Source organism: Bufo bufo, chromosome 4, assembly GCF_905171765.1.
Source record: "Bufo bufo chromosome 4, aBufBuf1.1, whole genome shotgun sequence".
NCBI lineage: Eukaryota > Metazoa > Chordata > Amphibia > Anura > Bufonidae > Bufo > Bufo bufo.
In genome coordinates this window covers 335,725,453-335,742,698 of record NC_053392.1, presented here as the reverse complement: position 1 = coordinate 335,742,698, position 17,246 = coordinate 335,725,453, and the positions used below count along the sequence as shown (strand labels likewise).

General features: G+C 42.6%; 1 protein-coding gene across 2 annotated transcripts in view; it reads right to left on the bottom strand.

Annotated features, from left to right (window-relative positions):
• The window catches only part of ARMC2 (armadillo repeat containing 2), a 120,615-nt gene that overhangs the window by 64,261 nt on the left and 39,108 nt on the right, over window positions 1-17,246 (bottom strand). For both annotated transcript variants that reach the window (XM_040426836.1, XM_040426837.1), the window contains exon 6: window positions 14,438-14,502. In XM_040426836.1, the coding sequence (XP_040282770.1) occupies window positions 14,438-14,502 (65 nt within the window). The remainder of the gene's footprint in view (window positions 1-14,437; window positions 14,503-17,246) is intronic.

The following is a 17,246-nucleotide window of genomic DNA, read 5'->3' as shown; positions in this document are numbered from 1 at the left end:
ACAATTCAAGAAATCTCACCCCATGCTTAAATGGGAGAGATCTCTGAACATTCACATATCAGATAGTGACTGGCAGAAGACCATTAAAGCAATCCATTCTCATCTACACTGTTCCACCCATGTTGAATCAGCTCTAAAAACGAATTTGCACTGGTACTATACACCGGAAACTTTAAAATACATGTACCCAGGAATGTCTGGTGAGTGTTGGAGGGGTTGTGGATGCGGGGGGACACCTTTCCACATTCTTTGGCAGTGTCCATTGATTAAAGGATACTGGAAAGCTTGTGGGGAACTGTTGGGACTGATACTTCCGCAACGGTTTGGATGGGTACCGCAACTTGCGTTACTTTTAATTGGGATTAGTGATTTCCCAGCAGAAGACAGAAAATTGATATGCATATTCTGTGTTTTAGCTAAGCTGTTGCTATTGCGGAGATGGAAATCTCAAGAAGTGCCTAAAATAGAGGATCTGATATCCGAAATAAACACCACTTTTGCCTATGAAAAAATCATTGCCCTGGGTAATGGCTCATACCAAAAATCCATGAGAAAGTGGCAACTGTGGATAGACTCCCCTTATTGCAAAAAAAGGGCTGATGCACGGATGTGTGGGATAAGTATGCGTGGTACGTGTGCATGTTGTGCTCTGTTCTAATTGCATCTACTGTACTTCACGCTTGGGACTGTCTATACTCACCTAGCATAAATATACACTTTGGTAACAAGAGAAGGGGGAGACCTTTTTCTGTTAATTTCTGTTATTTATCAGATTTGTAAGGCTTTTGTTCTGATTAAAGCTTATGATATTGTATTCAAAGGTGGGTTCCAGACGTGAAAGGCGACCATCAGATCCAGTGGGGTTATGTACTGACAAGTTTTATGTCAATGTACTGTTATTATGTTTGAAATAACTCAAATGTAACTCAAATATTATTAATGTTACTGCAATGCATCTTTATTGTAACATGCAAAACTTTTGAAATTCCAATAAAAACGATTGAAACAAAAAAAAACAAAAAAAAAAAATGATCAGTTCTTTTCCAGTATTGAGCCCCTAGGACAGAACTCAATGCCGCAAAAGAATAACGCTAGTGTGAAAGTACCCTAAGTGTTCATATGTTCAGCCGATCATCACCCAGATTAGAAGGTCCCTTAGACCCTGTTCACGAATGCCTTCTGAGTTTATTCCATTTTAGAGGGCAAGAATAGTGCAGCAGGCAGCATTATCCTTATCAAAGCTACAAAATCCTTGACAGAACCTATAATAAGCCAACATGAGTCTACAGCCTACAAAGTACATTATAGTCATTGTACATGAACGCCAAAAATTTTAAGTCTTTGCATAATGAGCAATGTTCTTTACAAAACTGCAGCAAAAAAAAAACACTACATGCCAGGACAGCCCAAAAACAAACAAACATTTATAATGTTTATAAATTCAGTTACTGGAATATGATGGGTTAATACGGTGTGCAATAACATAATAAAATGTATGGAATTTTGGAGCACAGATGGCCACCCATTTTGTAGCTGTTTTTAGTTAATATTTTGTGCAATTCTACCAAAACCAAGTTATGACTTTTTGTCTATTTCAGAATACGTCAATAGCCTACTTTGGGTTTTAGATAATGAACAGGAAATACACAGACAAATGAGTATTGAAGATTGTCGAGATATTGCGGTCTCGGTGGTGTACTCACAACACACACATCACTCTACTGGTCACACAAACACTACCCAGCCGTCAGCGATTGGCTCCTGTTTTTAGCACAGGGTTTCAGGAGCCTTAGCAACACTGCAGCAGTTTAAAGCCTCTCCCACACATACTTAAGTCGTACACTGTTCTTGATTGTCTCCTCAAAGTGCTCACCGCAACAGAAAGAAATAATTTCATAAACAAATCTAAAAGCCTGCTGAGACATAATTGTAGTATAAATATGGCAAACTGGCACGAATGACTGGGAAAACACGCCATGCCAAATAAAGCAAGGTGTAAATAATATGTTGGTCGTATGACTACTGAGCACTGCACAATAACACAAAAATGACATAAACACTAAAAGACATAAAAAAAACAGCCAAATTATATTCTGAAATAATTACGTTTAATACGAATGCAAACCCCGATTTTTCTTTACACTTATTGTGCCATTGGGAGAGAATTCCCGCGACAGTACGTTTCTCTGTAATATTTTAAATTGAAACAAATAAAAATGTAAAAAAAAACAAACATGGGCCTTATTTACCTAAACTTAAAAACGGGTTTTGTTGCTCCTAATGTTGAGTGAATCGAAGTTAAACAAATTGACTTTGATCTCAATTTCAGGAAAATCCAATTCGCCACGAATTTTTCCTGAAATAGTGGTACAAAAAAAAATAAAAACACTCAACTCATCCATTTGCAACGGACAACTCCATAGAAGAAAACGCGTCCAATCTCTCGCACACTGACGTGTGAGGTCACCAGGTCACTACGCAATAGTCTCTCCGCGAGCAAATGGATGAGGTGAGTTTTTTTTAAACCCCTCATTAACCCCTGAAAAGCCTCAATATGATTGTCAGATGCCACGATCAGTGTTGAACGGAGCAACTGAGGTGTTCAATGACGGAGGCGGTGCGATCGCCGTTCCCAGTCATTGCGCCCGCTACATACAATGGAATGCGATTCGTAACAAAACAAATTCCTTTGTGAACTGCTTTGTGCTTTGTGAAGCAGCCGAATCACATTTTTAATAACTTTTTTTACTCTCTACTCCTAGCAAATCAATCAGAGTTTAGCTTTCAGGGTTGATCCTGACCGTAGGATCAACCCTATTAAAGCAGGCATACTGCCGAATAGGGTTGATCCTGCCAATTAAATTATTCCTGTCTTGTGAAGAATTTGTTGTGGCGTTCCTGAGGAAAATGTTTTTTGTTCTTTATGCAAATGAGAGCTTCAGTGCACCAAGGGCGTGGCCAGCACCGGAGAGCTGAGGAGCCCCACCATTTGCTGCACTGACGTACTTATTTGAATAAAGAATACAAGCCTTTTTTTTTCTTTTTCGGGCATGCACCAACCGATTTTCCCAAGACAGGTATGACTGCGATAAGCAGGATCAACCCTACCAGGAAGCATGCCTGGTTTAATAGTGTTGGTCCTACTAACATGTGATCTTTAAGACAAGAAAGGAGCGCTCTGATCAGTTGCTATTCCTCTTCATAAACCAATAATTCAACCTATAAAAACTCTTGCGTCCCCCGACATTCACCACCCAGAAATATCTGCACCCGGGGGTTTTTATGTACACAGGAGTTTTAAGCCCCAGTGCCCAGTTTGCTGCAAATTGTATTGGTGTCAGATTTTATGATAAGAATACTAGTTAGTATTAGAGCGTGATACATTTAATGTAATGTTTGATGCGTTTGTAATGGATTCATTTCTTACAGCATTTTAACTATCTGGAACTTAAAGGGAACCTGTCACTGGATTTTGGGTATAGAGCTGAGGACATGGGTTGCTAGATGGCCGCTAGCACATCCGCAATACCCAGTCCCCATAGCTCTGTGTGCTTTTATTGTGTCAAAAAACTGATTTGATACATATGCAAATTAACCTGAGATGAGTCTTGTCCCTGACTCATCTCACGTACAGGACTCATCTCAGGTTAATTTGCATATGTATCAAATCGGGACTTTTACACAATAAAAGCACACAGAGCTTTGGGGACTGGGTATTGCGGATGTGCTAGCGGCCATCTAGCAACCCATGTCCTCAGCTCTATACACAAAATCCAGGTGACAGGTTCCCTTTAACCACCTCAGCCCCCAGTGCTTAAAACACCCTGAAAGACCAGGCCACTTTTTACACTTCTGACCTACACTACTTTCACCGTTTATTGCTCGGTCATGCAACTTACCACCCAAATGAATTTTACCTCCTTTTCTTCTCACTAATAGAGCTTTCATTTGGTGGTATTTCATTGCTGCTGACATTTTTACTTTTTTTGTTATTAATTGAAATTTAACGATTTTTTTGCAAAAAAATGACATTTTTCACTTTCAGTTGTAAAATTTTGCAAAAAAAACTACATCCATATATAAATTTTGCTCTAAATTTATTGTTCTACATGTCTTTGATAAAAAAAAAATGTTTGGGTAAAAAAAAAAAATGCTTTGGGTAAAAGTTATAGCGTTTACAAACTATGGTACAAAAATGTGAATTTCCGCTTTTTGAAGCAGCTCTGACTTTCTGAGCACCTGTCATGTTTCCTGAGGTTCTACAATGGCCAGACAGTACAAACACCCCACAAATGACCCCATTTCGGAAAGTACACACCCTAAGGTATTCGCTGATGGGCATAGTGAGTTCATAGAACTTTTTATTTTTTGTCACAAGTTAGCGGAAAATGATGATTTTTTTTTTTTTTTCTTACAAAGTCTCATATTCCACTAACTTGTGACAAAAAATAAAAACTTCTATGAACTCACTATGCCCATCACGAAATACCTTGGGGTCTCTTCTTTCCAAAATGGGGTCACTTGTGGGGTAGTTATACTGCCCTGGCATTCTAGGGGCCCAAATGTGTGGTAAGGAGTTTGAAATCAAATTCTGTAAAAAATGACGAGTGAAATCCGAAAGGTGCTCTTTGGAATATGGGCCCCTTTGCCCACCTAGGCTGCAAAAAAGTGTCACACATCTGGTATCTCTGTATTCAGGAGAAGTTGAGGAATGTGTTTTGGGGTGTCATTTTACATATACCGATGCTGGGTGAGATAAATATCTTGGTCAAATGCCAACTTTGTATAAAAAAATGGGAAAAGTTGTCTTTTGCCAAGATATTTCTCTCACCCAGCATGGGTATATGTAAAATGACACCCCAAAACACATTCCCCAACTTCTCCTGAGTACGGAGATACCAGACGTGTGACACTTTTTTGCAGCCTAGGTGGGCAAAGGGGCCCATATTCCAAAGAGCACCTTTCGGATTGCACAGGTCATTTTTTACAGAATTTGATTTCAAACTCCTTACCACACATTTGGGCCCCTAGAATGCCAGGGCAGTATAACTACCCCACAAGTGACCCCATTTTGGAAAGAAGACACCCCAAGGTATTCCGTGAGGGGCATGGCAAGTTCCTAGAATTTTTTATTTTTTGTCACAAATTAGTGGAAAATGATGATTTTTTTTTTTATTTTTTTTTCATACAAAGTCTCATATTCCACTAACTTGTGACAAAAAATAAAAACTTCCATGAACTAACTATGCCCATCAGCGAATACCTTGGGGTCTCTTCTTTCCAAAATGGGGTCACTTGTGGGGTAGTTATACTGCCCTGGCATTCTAGGGGCCCAAATGTGTGGTAAGGAGTTTGAAATCAAATTCTGTAAAAAATGACCTGTGAAATCCGAAAGGTGCTCTTTGGAATATGGGCCCCTTTGCCCACCTAGGCTGCAAAAAAGTGTCACACATCTGGTATCTCTGTATTCAGGAGAAGTTGAGGAATGTGTTTTGGGGTGTCTTTTTACATATACCCATGCTGGGTGAGATAAATATCTCGGTCAAATGCCAACTTTGTATAAAAAAATGGGAAAAGTTGTCTTTTGCCAAGATATTTCTCTCACCCAGCATGGGTATATGTAAAATGACACCCCAAAACACATTCCCCAACTTCTCCTGAGTACGGAGATACCAGATGTGTGACACTTTTTTGCAGCCTAGGTGGGCAAAGGGGCCCATATTCCAAAGAGCACCTTTCGGATGTCACTGGTCATTTTTTACAGAATTTGATTTCAAACTCCTTACCACACATTTGGCCCCCTAGAATGCCAGGGCAGTATAACTACCCCACAAGTGACCCCATTTTGGAAAGAAGAGACCCCAAGGTATTCGCTGATGGGCATAGTGAGTTCATGGAAGTTTTTATTTTTTGTCACAAGTTAGTGGAATATGAGACTTTGTATGAAAAAAAAAAAAAATCAGCATTTTCCACTAACTTGTGACAAAAAATAAAAATTTCTAGGAACTCGCCATGCCCCTCACGGAATACCTTGGGGTGTCTTCTTTCCAAAATGGGGTCACTTGTGGGGTAGTTATACTGCCCTGGCATTTTCCAGGGGCCCTAATGTGTGGTAAGTAGGTAAATGACCTGTGAAATCCTAAAGGTGCTCTTTGGAATATGGGCCCCTTTGCCCACCTAGGCTGCAAAAAAGTGTCACACATGTGGTATCGCCGGATTCAGGAGAAGTTGGGGAATGTGTTTTGGGGTGTCATTTTACATATACCCATGCTGGGTGAGAGAAATATCTTGGCAAAAGACAACTTTTCCCATTTTTTTATACAAAGTTGGCATTTGACCAAGATATTTCTCTCACCCAGCATGGGTATATGTAAAATGACACCCCAAAACACATTCGTCAACTTCTTCTGAGTACGGCGATACCAGATGTGTGACACTTTTTTGCAGCCTAGATGCGCAAAGGTGCCCAAAGTCCTTTTAGGAGGGCATTTTTAGACATTTGGATACCAGACTTCTTCTCACGCTTTGGGGCCCCTAGAATGCCAGGGCAGTATAAATACCCCACATGTAACCCCATTTTGGAAAGAAGACACCCCAAGGTATTCAATGAGGGGCATGGCGAGTTCATATAAATTTTTTTTTTTTGGCACAAGTTAGCGGAAATTGATATTTTTAATTTTTTTCTCACAAAGTCTCCCGTTCCGCTAACTTGGGACAAAAATTTTAATCTTTCATGGACTCAATATGCCCCTCACGGAATACCTGGGGGTGTCTTCTTTCCGAAATGGGGTCACATGTGGGGTATTTATACTGCCCTGGCATTCTAGGGGCCCTAAAGCGTGAGAAGAAGTCTGGAATATAAATGTCTAAAAAAATTTACGCATTTGGATTCCGTGAGGGGTATGGTGAGTTCATGTGAGATTTTATTTTTTGACACAAGTTAGTGGAATATGAGACTTTGTAAGAAAAAAAAAAATAATTCCGCTAACTTGGGCCAAAAAAATGTCTGAATGGAGCCTTACAGGGGGGTGATCAATGACAGGGGGGGTGATCAATGACAGGGGGGGTGATCAATGACAGGGGGGGTGATCAATGACAGGGGGGGTGATCAATGACAGGGGGGTGATCAATGACAGGGGGGTGATCAATGACAGGGGGGTGATCAATGACAGGGGGGGTGATCAATGACAGGGGGGGTGATCAATGACAGGGGGGGTGATCAATGACAGGGGTGGTGATCAATGACAGGGGGGTGATCAGGGAGTCTATATGGGGTGATCACCACAGTCATTGATCACCCCCCCTGGAAGGCTCCAGGGAGACGCCTGTATGTGTTTTGCAGATCCGATCCATCTATCAGTGGATCCGTAAAAATCATGCGGACATCTGAATGGAGCTTTACAGGGGGTTGATCAATGACAGGGGTGTAATCAATGACAGGGGGGTGATCAGGGAGGCTATATGGGGTGATAACCACAGTCATTGATCACGCCCCTGTAAGGCTTCATTCAGACGTCCGTATGCGTTTTGCGGATCCGATCCATCTATCAGTGCATCCGTAAAAATCATGCGGACATCTGAATGGAGCTTTACAGGGGGGTAATCAATGACAGGGGGGTGATCAGGGAGTCTATATGGGGTGATAACCACAGTCATTGATCATGCCCCTGTAAGGCTTCATTCAGACGTCCGGATGCGTTTTGCGGATCCGATCCATCTATCAGTGCATCCGTAAAAATCATGCGGACATCTGAATGGAGCTTTACAGGGGGGTAATCAATGACAGGGGGGTGATCAGGGAGTCTATATGGGGTGATAACCACAGTCATTGATCATGCCCCTGTAAGGCTTCATTCAGACGTCCGGATGCGTTTTGCGGATCCGATCCATCTATCAGTGCATCCGTAAAAATCATGCGGACGTCTGAATGGAGCTTTACAGGGGGGTAATCAATGACAGGGGTGTAATCAATGACAGGGGGGTGATCAGGGAGTCTATATGGGGTGATAACCACAGTCATTGATCATGCCCCTGTAAGGCTTCATTCAGACGTCCGGATGCGTTTTGCGGATCCGATCCATCTATCAGTGCATCCGTAAAAATCATGCGGACATCTGAATGGAGCTTTACAGGGGGGTAATCAATGACAGGGGGGTGATCAGGGAGTCTATATGGGGTGATAACCACAGTCATTGATCATGCCCCTGTAAGGCTTCATTCAGACGTCCGGATGCGTTTTGCGGATCCGATCCATCTATCAGTGCATCCGTAAAAATCATGCGGACGTCTGAATGGAGCTTTACAGGGGGGTAATCAATGACAGGGGTGTAATCAATGACAGGGGGGTGATCAGGGAGTCTATATGGGGTGATAACCACAGTCATTGATCATGCCCCTGTAAGGCTTCATTCAGACGTCCGGATGCGTTTTGCGGATCCGATCCATCTATCAGTGCATCCGTAAAAATCATGCGGACATCTGAATGGAGCTTTACAGGGGGGTAATCAATGACAGGGGGGTGATCAGGGAGTCTATATGGGGTGATAACCACAGTCATTGATCATGCCCCTGTAAGGCTTCATTCAGACGTCCGGATGCGTTTTGCGGATCCGATCCATCTATCAGTGGATCTGTAAAAATCATGCGGACGTCTGAATGGAGCTTTACAGGGGGGTAATCAATGACAGGGGTGTAATCAATGACAGGGGGGTGATCAGGGAGTCTATATGGGGTGATAACCACAGTCATTGATCATGCCCCTGTAAGGTTTCATTCAGACGTCCGGATGCGTTTTGCGGATCCGATCCATCTATCAGTGCATCCGTAAAAATCATGCGGACATCTGAATGGAGCTTTACAGGGGGGTAATCAATGACAGGGGGGTGATCAGGGAGTCTATATGGGGTGATAACCACAGTCATTGATCATGCCCCTGTAAGGCTTCATTCAGACGTCCGGATGCGTTTTGCGGATCCGATCCATCTATCAGTGGATCCGTAAAAATCATGCGGACGTCTTATGGAGCTTTACAGGGGGTTGATCAATGACAGGGGGGTAATCAATGACAGGGGGGTGATCAGGGAGTCTATATGGGGTGATCAGGGGCTAATAAGGGGTTAATAAGTGACCGGGGGGGGGGGGGTGTAGTGTAGTGTAGTGGTGCTTGGTGGGACTTTACTGAGCTACCTGTGTCCTCTGATGGTCGATCCAAACAAAGGGGACCACCAGAGGACCAGGTAGCAGGTATATTAGACGCTGTTATCAAAACAGCGTCTAATATACCTGTTAGGGGTTAAAAAAAACACATCTCCAGCCTGCCAGCGAACGATCGCCGCTGGCAGGCTGGAGATCCACTCTCTTACCTTCCGTTCCTGTGAGCGCGCGCGCCTGTACTCAAAGATGTATCACTGTGTTATCTGTAGTGTTACATAGGACTGCAGGTACCATCTACTACATTATCTGTACTCAAAGATGTATCACCGTGTTATCTGTAGTGTTACATAGGACTGCAGGTACCATCTACTACATTATCTGTACTCAAAGATGTATCACCGTGTCATCTGTAGTGTTACACAGGACTGTAGGTAAGACTTTCATGGCATATCCACAAGAGTCCAAAAGATGCAGGTCACACCACGGGTCCAATTCTCCTAAAGAAGTAAATGGAGAGAGGCACAGATGTGGAGCCACCTCTCCATACACTGCAGTAGATAAATGAAGCCCTCCTCTGAAGTTAGAGTCCGCGTCTCTCAGACTTTTATGGTATATGCACAGAAAATTCTGAGATGGAACTGCCCCTTTAAATGATGTTTGCACAGTACTGCAGTTTTACCACGTGGTTGCTAAACGGGAATGCTCCCTTATTAACAGATTGCCCACCTTTAACGATGTATCGCCCAGCTTCCTAACTTCTCCTGCAACTACAAAGGCTTAGAGGGCACATTGGACCTGCTAAGTGTCTCTGTACCCTAAAGGTGCCCAAACACTTTAGATGGTGGTCATCTGAACATCTCTGGCAGTTGCCTATATCCTATGGAAACAAAAGATCGGGCATGCTGACATCCATCATGTCCAATCCTACTGTACTCTGAGATCTGCTGTCAAGGAATAACCCCATACACATAAGTTTGTTGGTCTCTTGTGTCATCCAGTATTCAAAGCTCTGGTATAATCTGACGGTGACTGACATGATTTATCTCATTGTACTTAATGTCTTCTGAGCTTTTAAAATTAAAACAAATGGTGCACTCCAAAAACCAGTGCAATTCTATAAAAAAATTCCAGCCTATACGATTTGTTTAGCCAGCTTCCTTTTGATGCATCATTTTTTAATTTGTTGGATATGTTGCAGAACAAGATTAGAAATGGTGCATGTACACCACTTTATTGAATAAAATATAAATGGCTTATTGTTTTTCACTTTGCTATGGACTGCACATGAAATTTCGTCCCAATGATAATCCACCTAATGATATCACAATCCATCAAAATAATGCACAATGAAACAGCAGAAAATGGGTAATAAACAGTGATGTTGCAGTACTTCAATAATAAATACAGTTAAAGGGGATGTCTTGCTTCAGCAAATAGCCTTTATCATGTAAAAATAGTTATTACAAGGCACTTACTAATGTATTGTTATTACGCATATTTCTTCCTTTGCTGGCTGGATTCATTTTTCCATCACATTACACACTGCTGGTTTCCATGGTTACGACCACCCTGTAATCCAGCAGTGGTGCTCGTGCTTGCACATTATGGTGCAGTGTGCAAGTGCGGCTGGATTGCAGGGTGGTCGTAAACCCTGGAAACAATCAGTGTATAATGTGATGGAAAAATGAATCCAGCCAGCAAAGGAAGCAATATGGACAATCACAATACATTAGGAAGTGGTTTGTATTAACTTTCTGTACAGGATAAATGCCATTTGCTGAAGTAAGAGAACCCCTTTAAAGGGATTCTGTCATGAGATTTGAGCCCTATAAGCTAAACATATGGCCAGGTCCGTACTAATAACATGAATCCTAAAGTGCCCTTATTAAACCGATAAGACTGATGCGCATGCGCACTTTGCTCAACGAAGCCGCTGCCAGGAGTCCGTGGCGCATCAGGCTGAGCCTAGTGCGCAGGCGCCGGATCTAGAAGAGGGACGGGAGGATTGCGGAGGCGGGGCTGAGGTGAGGAAGGCGGCGCTGGGCACCAGACGGCGAGGGGTGCGGGCGGGCACCCTGGGTTAACGTAAAACCCCTTGGGCACCTTAGGTAGGTGAGCCACAAGCAGGTTTAATGAGGGCAGTTTAGGATTCATGTTATTAGTACGGACCTGGCCATATGTTTAGCTTATAGGGCCCGCTGCCTTGGAGTGACCTTGGATTCTGCCCTTTCCTTCCGACCGCACATCCAAGCCCTTTCCACCACCTGCCGCCTCCAACTCAAAAACATCTCCCGCATCCGCGCTTTCCTTAACTTGAATCTGCAAAAATGCTTGTACATGCCCTCATTATCTCCCGCCTAGACTACTGCAACATTCTCCTCTGTGGCCTTCCATCTAGCACTCTCGCACCCCTCCAATCTATCCTCAACTCTTCTGCCCGACTAATCCACCTCTCACCCTATTACTCCTCTGCCAATCCCTTCACTGGCTCCCCATTGCCTAGCGAATTCACTTCAAAGTACTAACAAATACATACAAGGCCGTCCATAACCGTTCCCCTCCCGACATCTCTGAGCTACTTTCCCGATACATCCCCACACGCACTCTCCGATCCTCACAAGACCTCCTTCTCTCCTCTTATTGCCTCTTCCCACAATCGCCTCCAGGATCTCTCCCGTGCATCCCCCATACTCTGGAACTCGCTACCCCAACATATCAGACTCTCACCTACAGTGGAATCCTTCACTAGAAACCTGAAAACCCACCTCTTCAGACAAGCCTACAACCAGTGACCCTGCTGCCTCTATACCGCCATGACCAACTTAACCCGCACCTACTGTGTCCTTCTCCCATACCATGTAGATTGTAGGCCCTCTCTCCTTCTGTACCAGTCTGTAACTCGTCTTGTTTATGATTAGTGCACTTGTCTGTATTATGTATGTGCACCGCTTATCATATGTACAGCGCTATGGAATGAATGGCGCTTTAATAATAAATAATAATAATAATAATAGGGCTCAGATCTCATGACAGAATCCCTTTAAGTACTGTCACATGAAAGGAATGTTGGCAATAACTAATTGCACACAGTGATATCACATAATATGGATAATAAATGGTGTAAAGTCAAAGAAAACAAGTGTAGTAATCATGGTAACAGTGTGTCACAATACAGGGATAATGCACAGTGTAATACTGCAAAAAAGAATAAAAATCAGCAATTTCACAGTACACGAATAATAAATACTGTGATATAGCAGGAGAGGGCCACACAGTCATGTCACACTCACAGAACAAGTATAATAAACGGTATCGCACATAATTGTCAAGAACTGCAGCAATGTTACAGCATCATAGATTAAGGCTCACAATAATGTCACTGTATATTCATAAATAAAGCAGTGATATTGCAGGACAGGGATAATAAAAACTATAATAAAGATAAGAAGACTGAACACAGTTATGTCATAGTAAATGGATAAAAAACAGTGATATCACAGTACAAAGATGGGACACCCTCTGAAACCCTTGAACCAAGGTGAGACTAACTTCTGCAGCCTTACAATTACAACTATGGCAAACAGGTGAATATTAATGTATTTTACTAACATTACACTGTGGATCAGTATGCCAAAAATTAAAAGGCAGGCACTACTATATGTCACAGAGATGCTCAAACTGCTGCACTCCAAAAAGACACACCCTTAAAGGGGTTCAGTAATAATGCCATTTTACCAAGTGCAAGAAGCCTGTCCAACCAAGCTAAAGGAATCATACTCCTCTGCATCCCACCACTCCAATCCTCTGTGGTGCCTCTGGTGTCTCCATCTACCAGTCCCCTCACTGTTTTCTTCCAGAGCTGCATGGGCATGGTGACTGGCTTCAGCAGTGACGTGGCCACATGCAGTACATCAATGCAGAAGCCAGTCATTGGCTGCAGCAGAGCATGTAACCATGCCCATGCAGAGCTGGAAGGAAACAGTGTGGAGACCGGAAGATGGAGACACTGAAGGCAGCACAGAGGATCGGAGTCACAGGAAGTAGGTAAGTATGCTTAGTGGGGCAGGCTCCTGGCACCGGAAAACCCTTAGGATGTGTTCCCTAGCCTTAGTGTTCAGCTGTATAACAGTGCTGAGCAGAGGAACTCATCTGTACATTTGCTCGGGTCCTGAGTGGAAGAGCCCAAAGCTTGTGCGAGTGTACGATCGATGGGTATGTATTAATCAAGCTATCTTTCTTTCACAGGGTAGAAGAAAAGATGAGTTTTGTCAAAAGCTCAGAGAACCCCTCTAAGAATGTAAAAATGGCGGGCCTTCACAAGGTCCCATGCTTGAATAGCAACTGATTGGAAGAATGCAAATAACAGAATCAGAACCTCCAGGTAACATGATTTAAGAGTTTTTTAATTAACAAAATTATTAAAAATGTTGCTTCATGTGGCTTCTGTTTCACAGTACATGCCAGCTGCAAAATGCCTTTCTGTGATAAATTTGTCAGTCTGGTTCTCACTTTTACCATCCCCTCCCTCTCCGCTCCTGAACCATCCTCTACGTTAATTTATGACCAAATAAAATTTAAACTTTGATTTGCTCATTAATCAGCTTGAAGGACATCTGTCAGCAGATTTGTACTTCTGAAACTGACTGACCTGTTACATGTGCGCTTGGCAGCTGAAGACATCTGTGTTGGTCCCATGTTCATATGTGTCTGCATTGCTGAGAAAAATGATGTTTTAATATATGCAAATGAGCCTCTAGGAGCAACGGGGGTGTTACCATTACACCTACAGGCTCTGTTCTTTCTGCAACTGCTGCGCTTTCTCCACTTTGGTTCACAGGGCCAGGCAGTGAAAACGTGACCATGCCTGGCCATGACTTCTCCTAGTCAATCAAAGTGGGGAGGGCGAGGCAGATGCACAGATAGTTGAGTCTCTAGGAGTAACAGCAAAGCCCTCGTTGCTCCTACAAACTCATTAGCATATATTAAAACATAATTTTTCTCAGCAATACAGGCACATATGAACATGGGACCAACACAGATGTCTTCAGCTGCCAAGTGCACATGTAACAGCTCAGCCAGTTTCATAGGTACAAATCTGCTGACAGATGCCCTTTAAAAGGTAGATCATAAGAAGAGAAAGAGAAGCTGGAGACCCAGCCATCAGATACCTAGTCTGATTATTTAATTCGTTTGAAACAGAAGCCATAAGAAGCAAAATTTTAATACAATTTGTATTACCCCAAAATACTTTTAAAACCCATTAAAAAAATCTCTACTATTTTACCTCTGTGTAAGGTCTTCTTGGAATCATTTGGAGATGGAGATTTGCTCTTGTTTTCGCCAATGTCCCTAAGTAACCAATAATAGATGAAAAAAAAATTAACCAATCAAGTGGTTGCTTCAGGCAATTCCCTCCTAGCCATATATATAACTGGATATGAACCAGCAACTCCAACAATTAGTCTGCCACTCAGATGGGATGTGGGATTTCATCAATGGCTTTAGGCCAGTTTAAGGTGCTATTCACACTACTGTATCTCTTTTGCGGTCCGTGTGCATCTCGCACTTTTTGAGGGCCCCATTGAATAAGAATAGGACATGTTAAAACTTTTTTGCAGGGCCACAGAATGGACATACGGATGAGCACAGCTCACGATGTTCTGTCAGTATTTTTTGCAACCCCATTGAAATGAATGGGTCCACGTGTGATCCGCAAAAATGCGGATGGAACGCGGACCAAAAATACGGTCTTGTGAATAACTGCTTATGGTGTAAAAAGGTTGCAAATTTTGGTGCAACTCACACTTCAGTTTTGTTCTTCTCCCGTAACTTTTTAAAAGTGGGTTTACAAATTGGTGTAAATTAATGGTGCAAATTTACACCTGCCTATAGTGTAGACCAGTTGTGGCGAACCTATGGCACGGGTGCCAAAGGTGGCACTCAGAGCCCTCTCTGTGGGCACCCACACCCTGTAAAAAGTCTAAGGCATACCTATATGCCTTAGACCTTTCCTGCCATTCATCAGCACAGGGTGAACTATGAACGGCAGAGGCAGCACTGAATGTAGGCAGGTTATTATAGCTAAATGATAAAGTACATGGAAGATATACTATACTGGACTGTAGTGTTCAGGTTAAAGGGAACCTGTCACCTCTACTGTGCTACCCTCCCTGAGCGTTTCTAAATGTTCATGGTGTTACCCTAAACATATAAATTACACTTTTAATTTCATTTGCAGATGAATTGAATAAGTATTATGCATTTTTGTACTTCCCACCTTTTATGCAAATTAACATAAGAGTCATATCTTACTTGTGTGACCAGAGAAGAGTCATATTTTCAAGCTCTGACTCATCTCAGGTTAATTTGCATATGTATAAAATCGTTTTTTTTACACAATAAAAGCACACAGAGCTATGGGGACTGGATATTGCGGATGTGCTAGCGGCCATCTAACAACCCATGTCCTCAGCTCTATACACAAAATCCCGGTGACAGGTTCCCTTTAAATTGTCGTGTTGGCACTTTGCCATAAATATGTGGGTTTTGGGTCACAGTTTGGGCACTCTGTCTCTAAAAGGTTCACCATCACTGGTGTAGACAGTTTTCTTTTCTGGCACACTGACAACCAATAGCGATCAGGGGAATAACCCCACTCCCCTGACGAAGCCGCAAGCAGCGGTGAAACATGTCGGGAGGGGTAGTGTTTGCTGTTGTATTTTAGACAGGGAATAGCAGAGGGCACCAATTGGAATCGATAGGGAAAATTTAGATGGATAGAGTGCTGTGTGTGTAGTGAACTGTGTATGTGACCAATCCGCTCAGTGCTTGAAATCACAATCCACATAGCACATGTGAACGAGCAGAGTGTACAATCAGTGCGCATGTCATAGCAAACTTAGCGGTGAATACCGCAGTAGCCTTATACTGCGAGTCTCTCACCCCCATAGCACAACGTGTCCTACATTGCAAGTCTAAACAGCCTGCAAATGTCAATACATTAAAAGGCCACATGTGGGGGTGTTGATATCACATAATGATAACACACTGTTCGTCCCTTGAAAACAGTGTTTATTAACAACATAGTGCTATAAAATAAAGCACTGAACGGACTACGGTTATACTAACATAGTAGTGGATTACAAATGTGTAGGTGATAGTACATCAAACGATCAATATCACAGTTGAATCACACTGCTAATAACCACCCCCATAATAACCACCCCCAGAACATATTGTTGCTGTTACCAGCAACACATTACACTATACACCGCAATACCATATAGGGTGCAAAAGTGAATATACAAAAAGGTTATATATGGAGGTGTTGATATTATAATAATTTTAAAAAAAACTAGCAACAACAAGCAGTATGTATTCTCAAACACAGTGTTACAACAAAAAGCACATATCATAGTACTGCCATACACTGGTGTTAAAACGGATACCCTCTGCTTAGTCCTGCTTTTTCTTTTCTATAATAGCAGTTTAAGTGAATATAATAAAAGATGTCGTTTTAGATATATACTGTATATAACTAGGACCCCTAAAAGGATTTCTTGGTCAGAGGACGGTTTTGTTTGCTGTCAGTAATTATCCCAAGGGTCCTAGCAAGGGCCCAAGTGTGAGAGTATACCACGTACCTGCAACAACCTGTCAGAGTTGGAGCATTAGGGTTCCACTTAGGGGAGCATTTTGATCAGGCAGAATAAAATGTAGTACACACACTCTTAGAATTACAGGGATGTGAGTTTGACCATCAGCAAGATCTGTCTAGTGTGAATGAGCGCTTCATGAGAGGAGTCAAATCCACTTTCACTCCGCCCTTGCCCGCCGGTAGTAGTTTGGATCTTTTCCAAAAACAGGTACTTAAGGAAATTAAAGCCTTAATTTATCCGGAGTGGAAGTCTAATCTTCCTGCGGGTGAGCAGGCGGCCTTACTATGGCTCAAGCAGCGCAGTGACCTGGTAATAAAACCGGCGGATAAGGGTGGTACTATAGTGGTGATGAACAGGGATGCATATATTGAGGAGGCAGAGACACGATACTGACACGTAGCACATGAAAATGAAGTTTGGGTCCGCGCTGAAGCT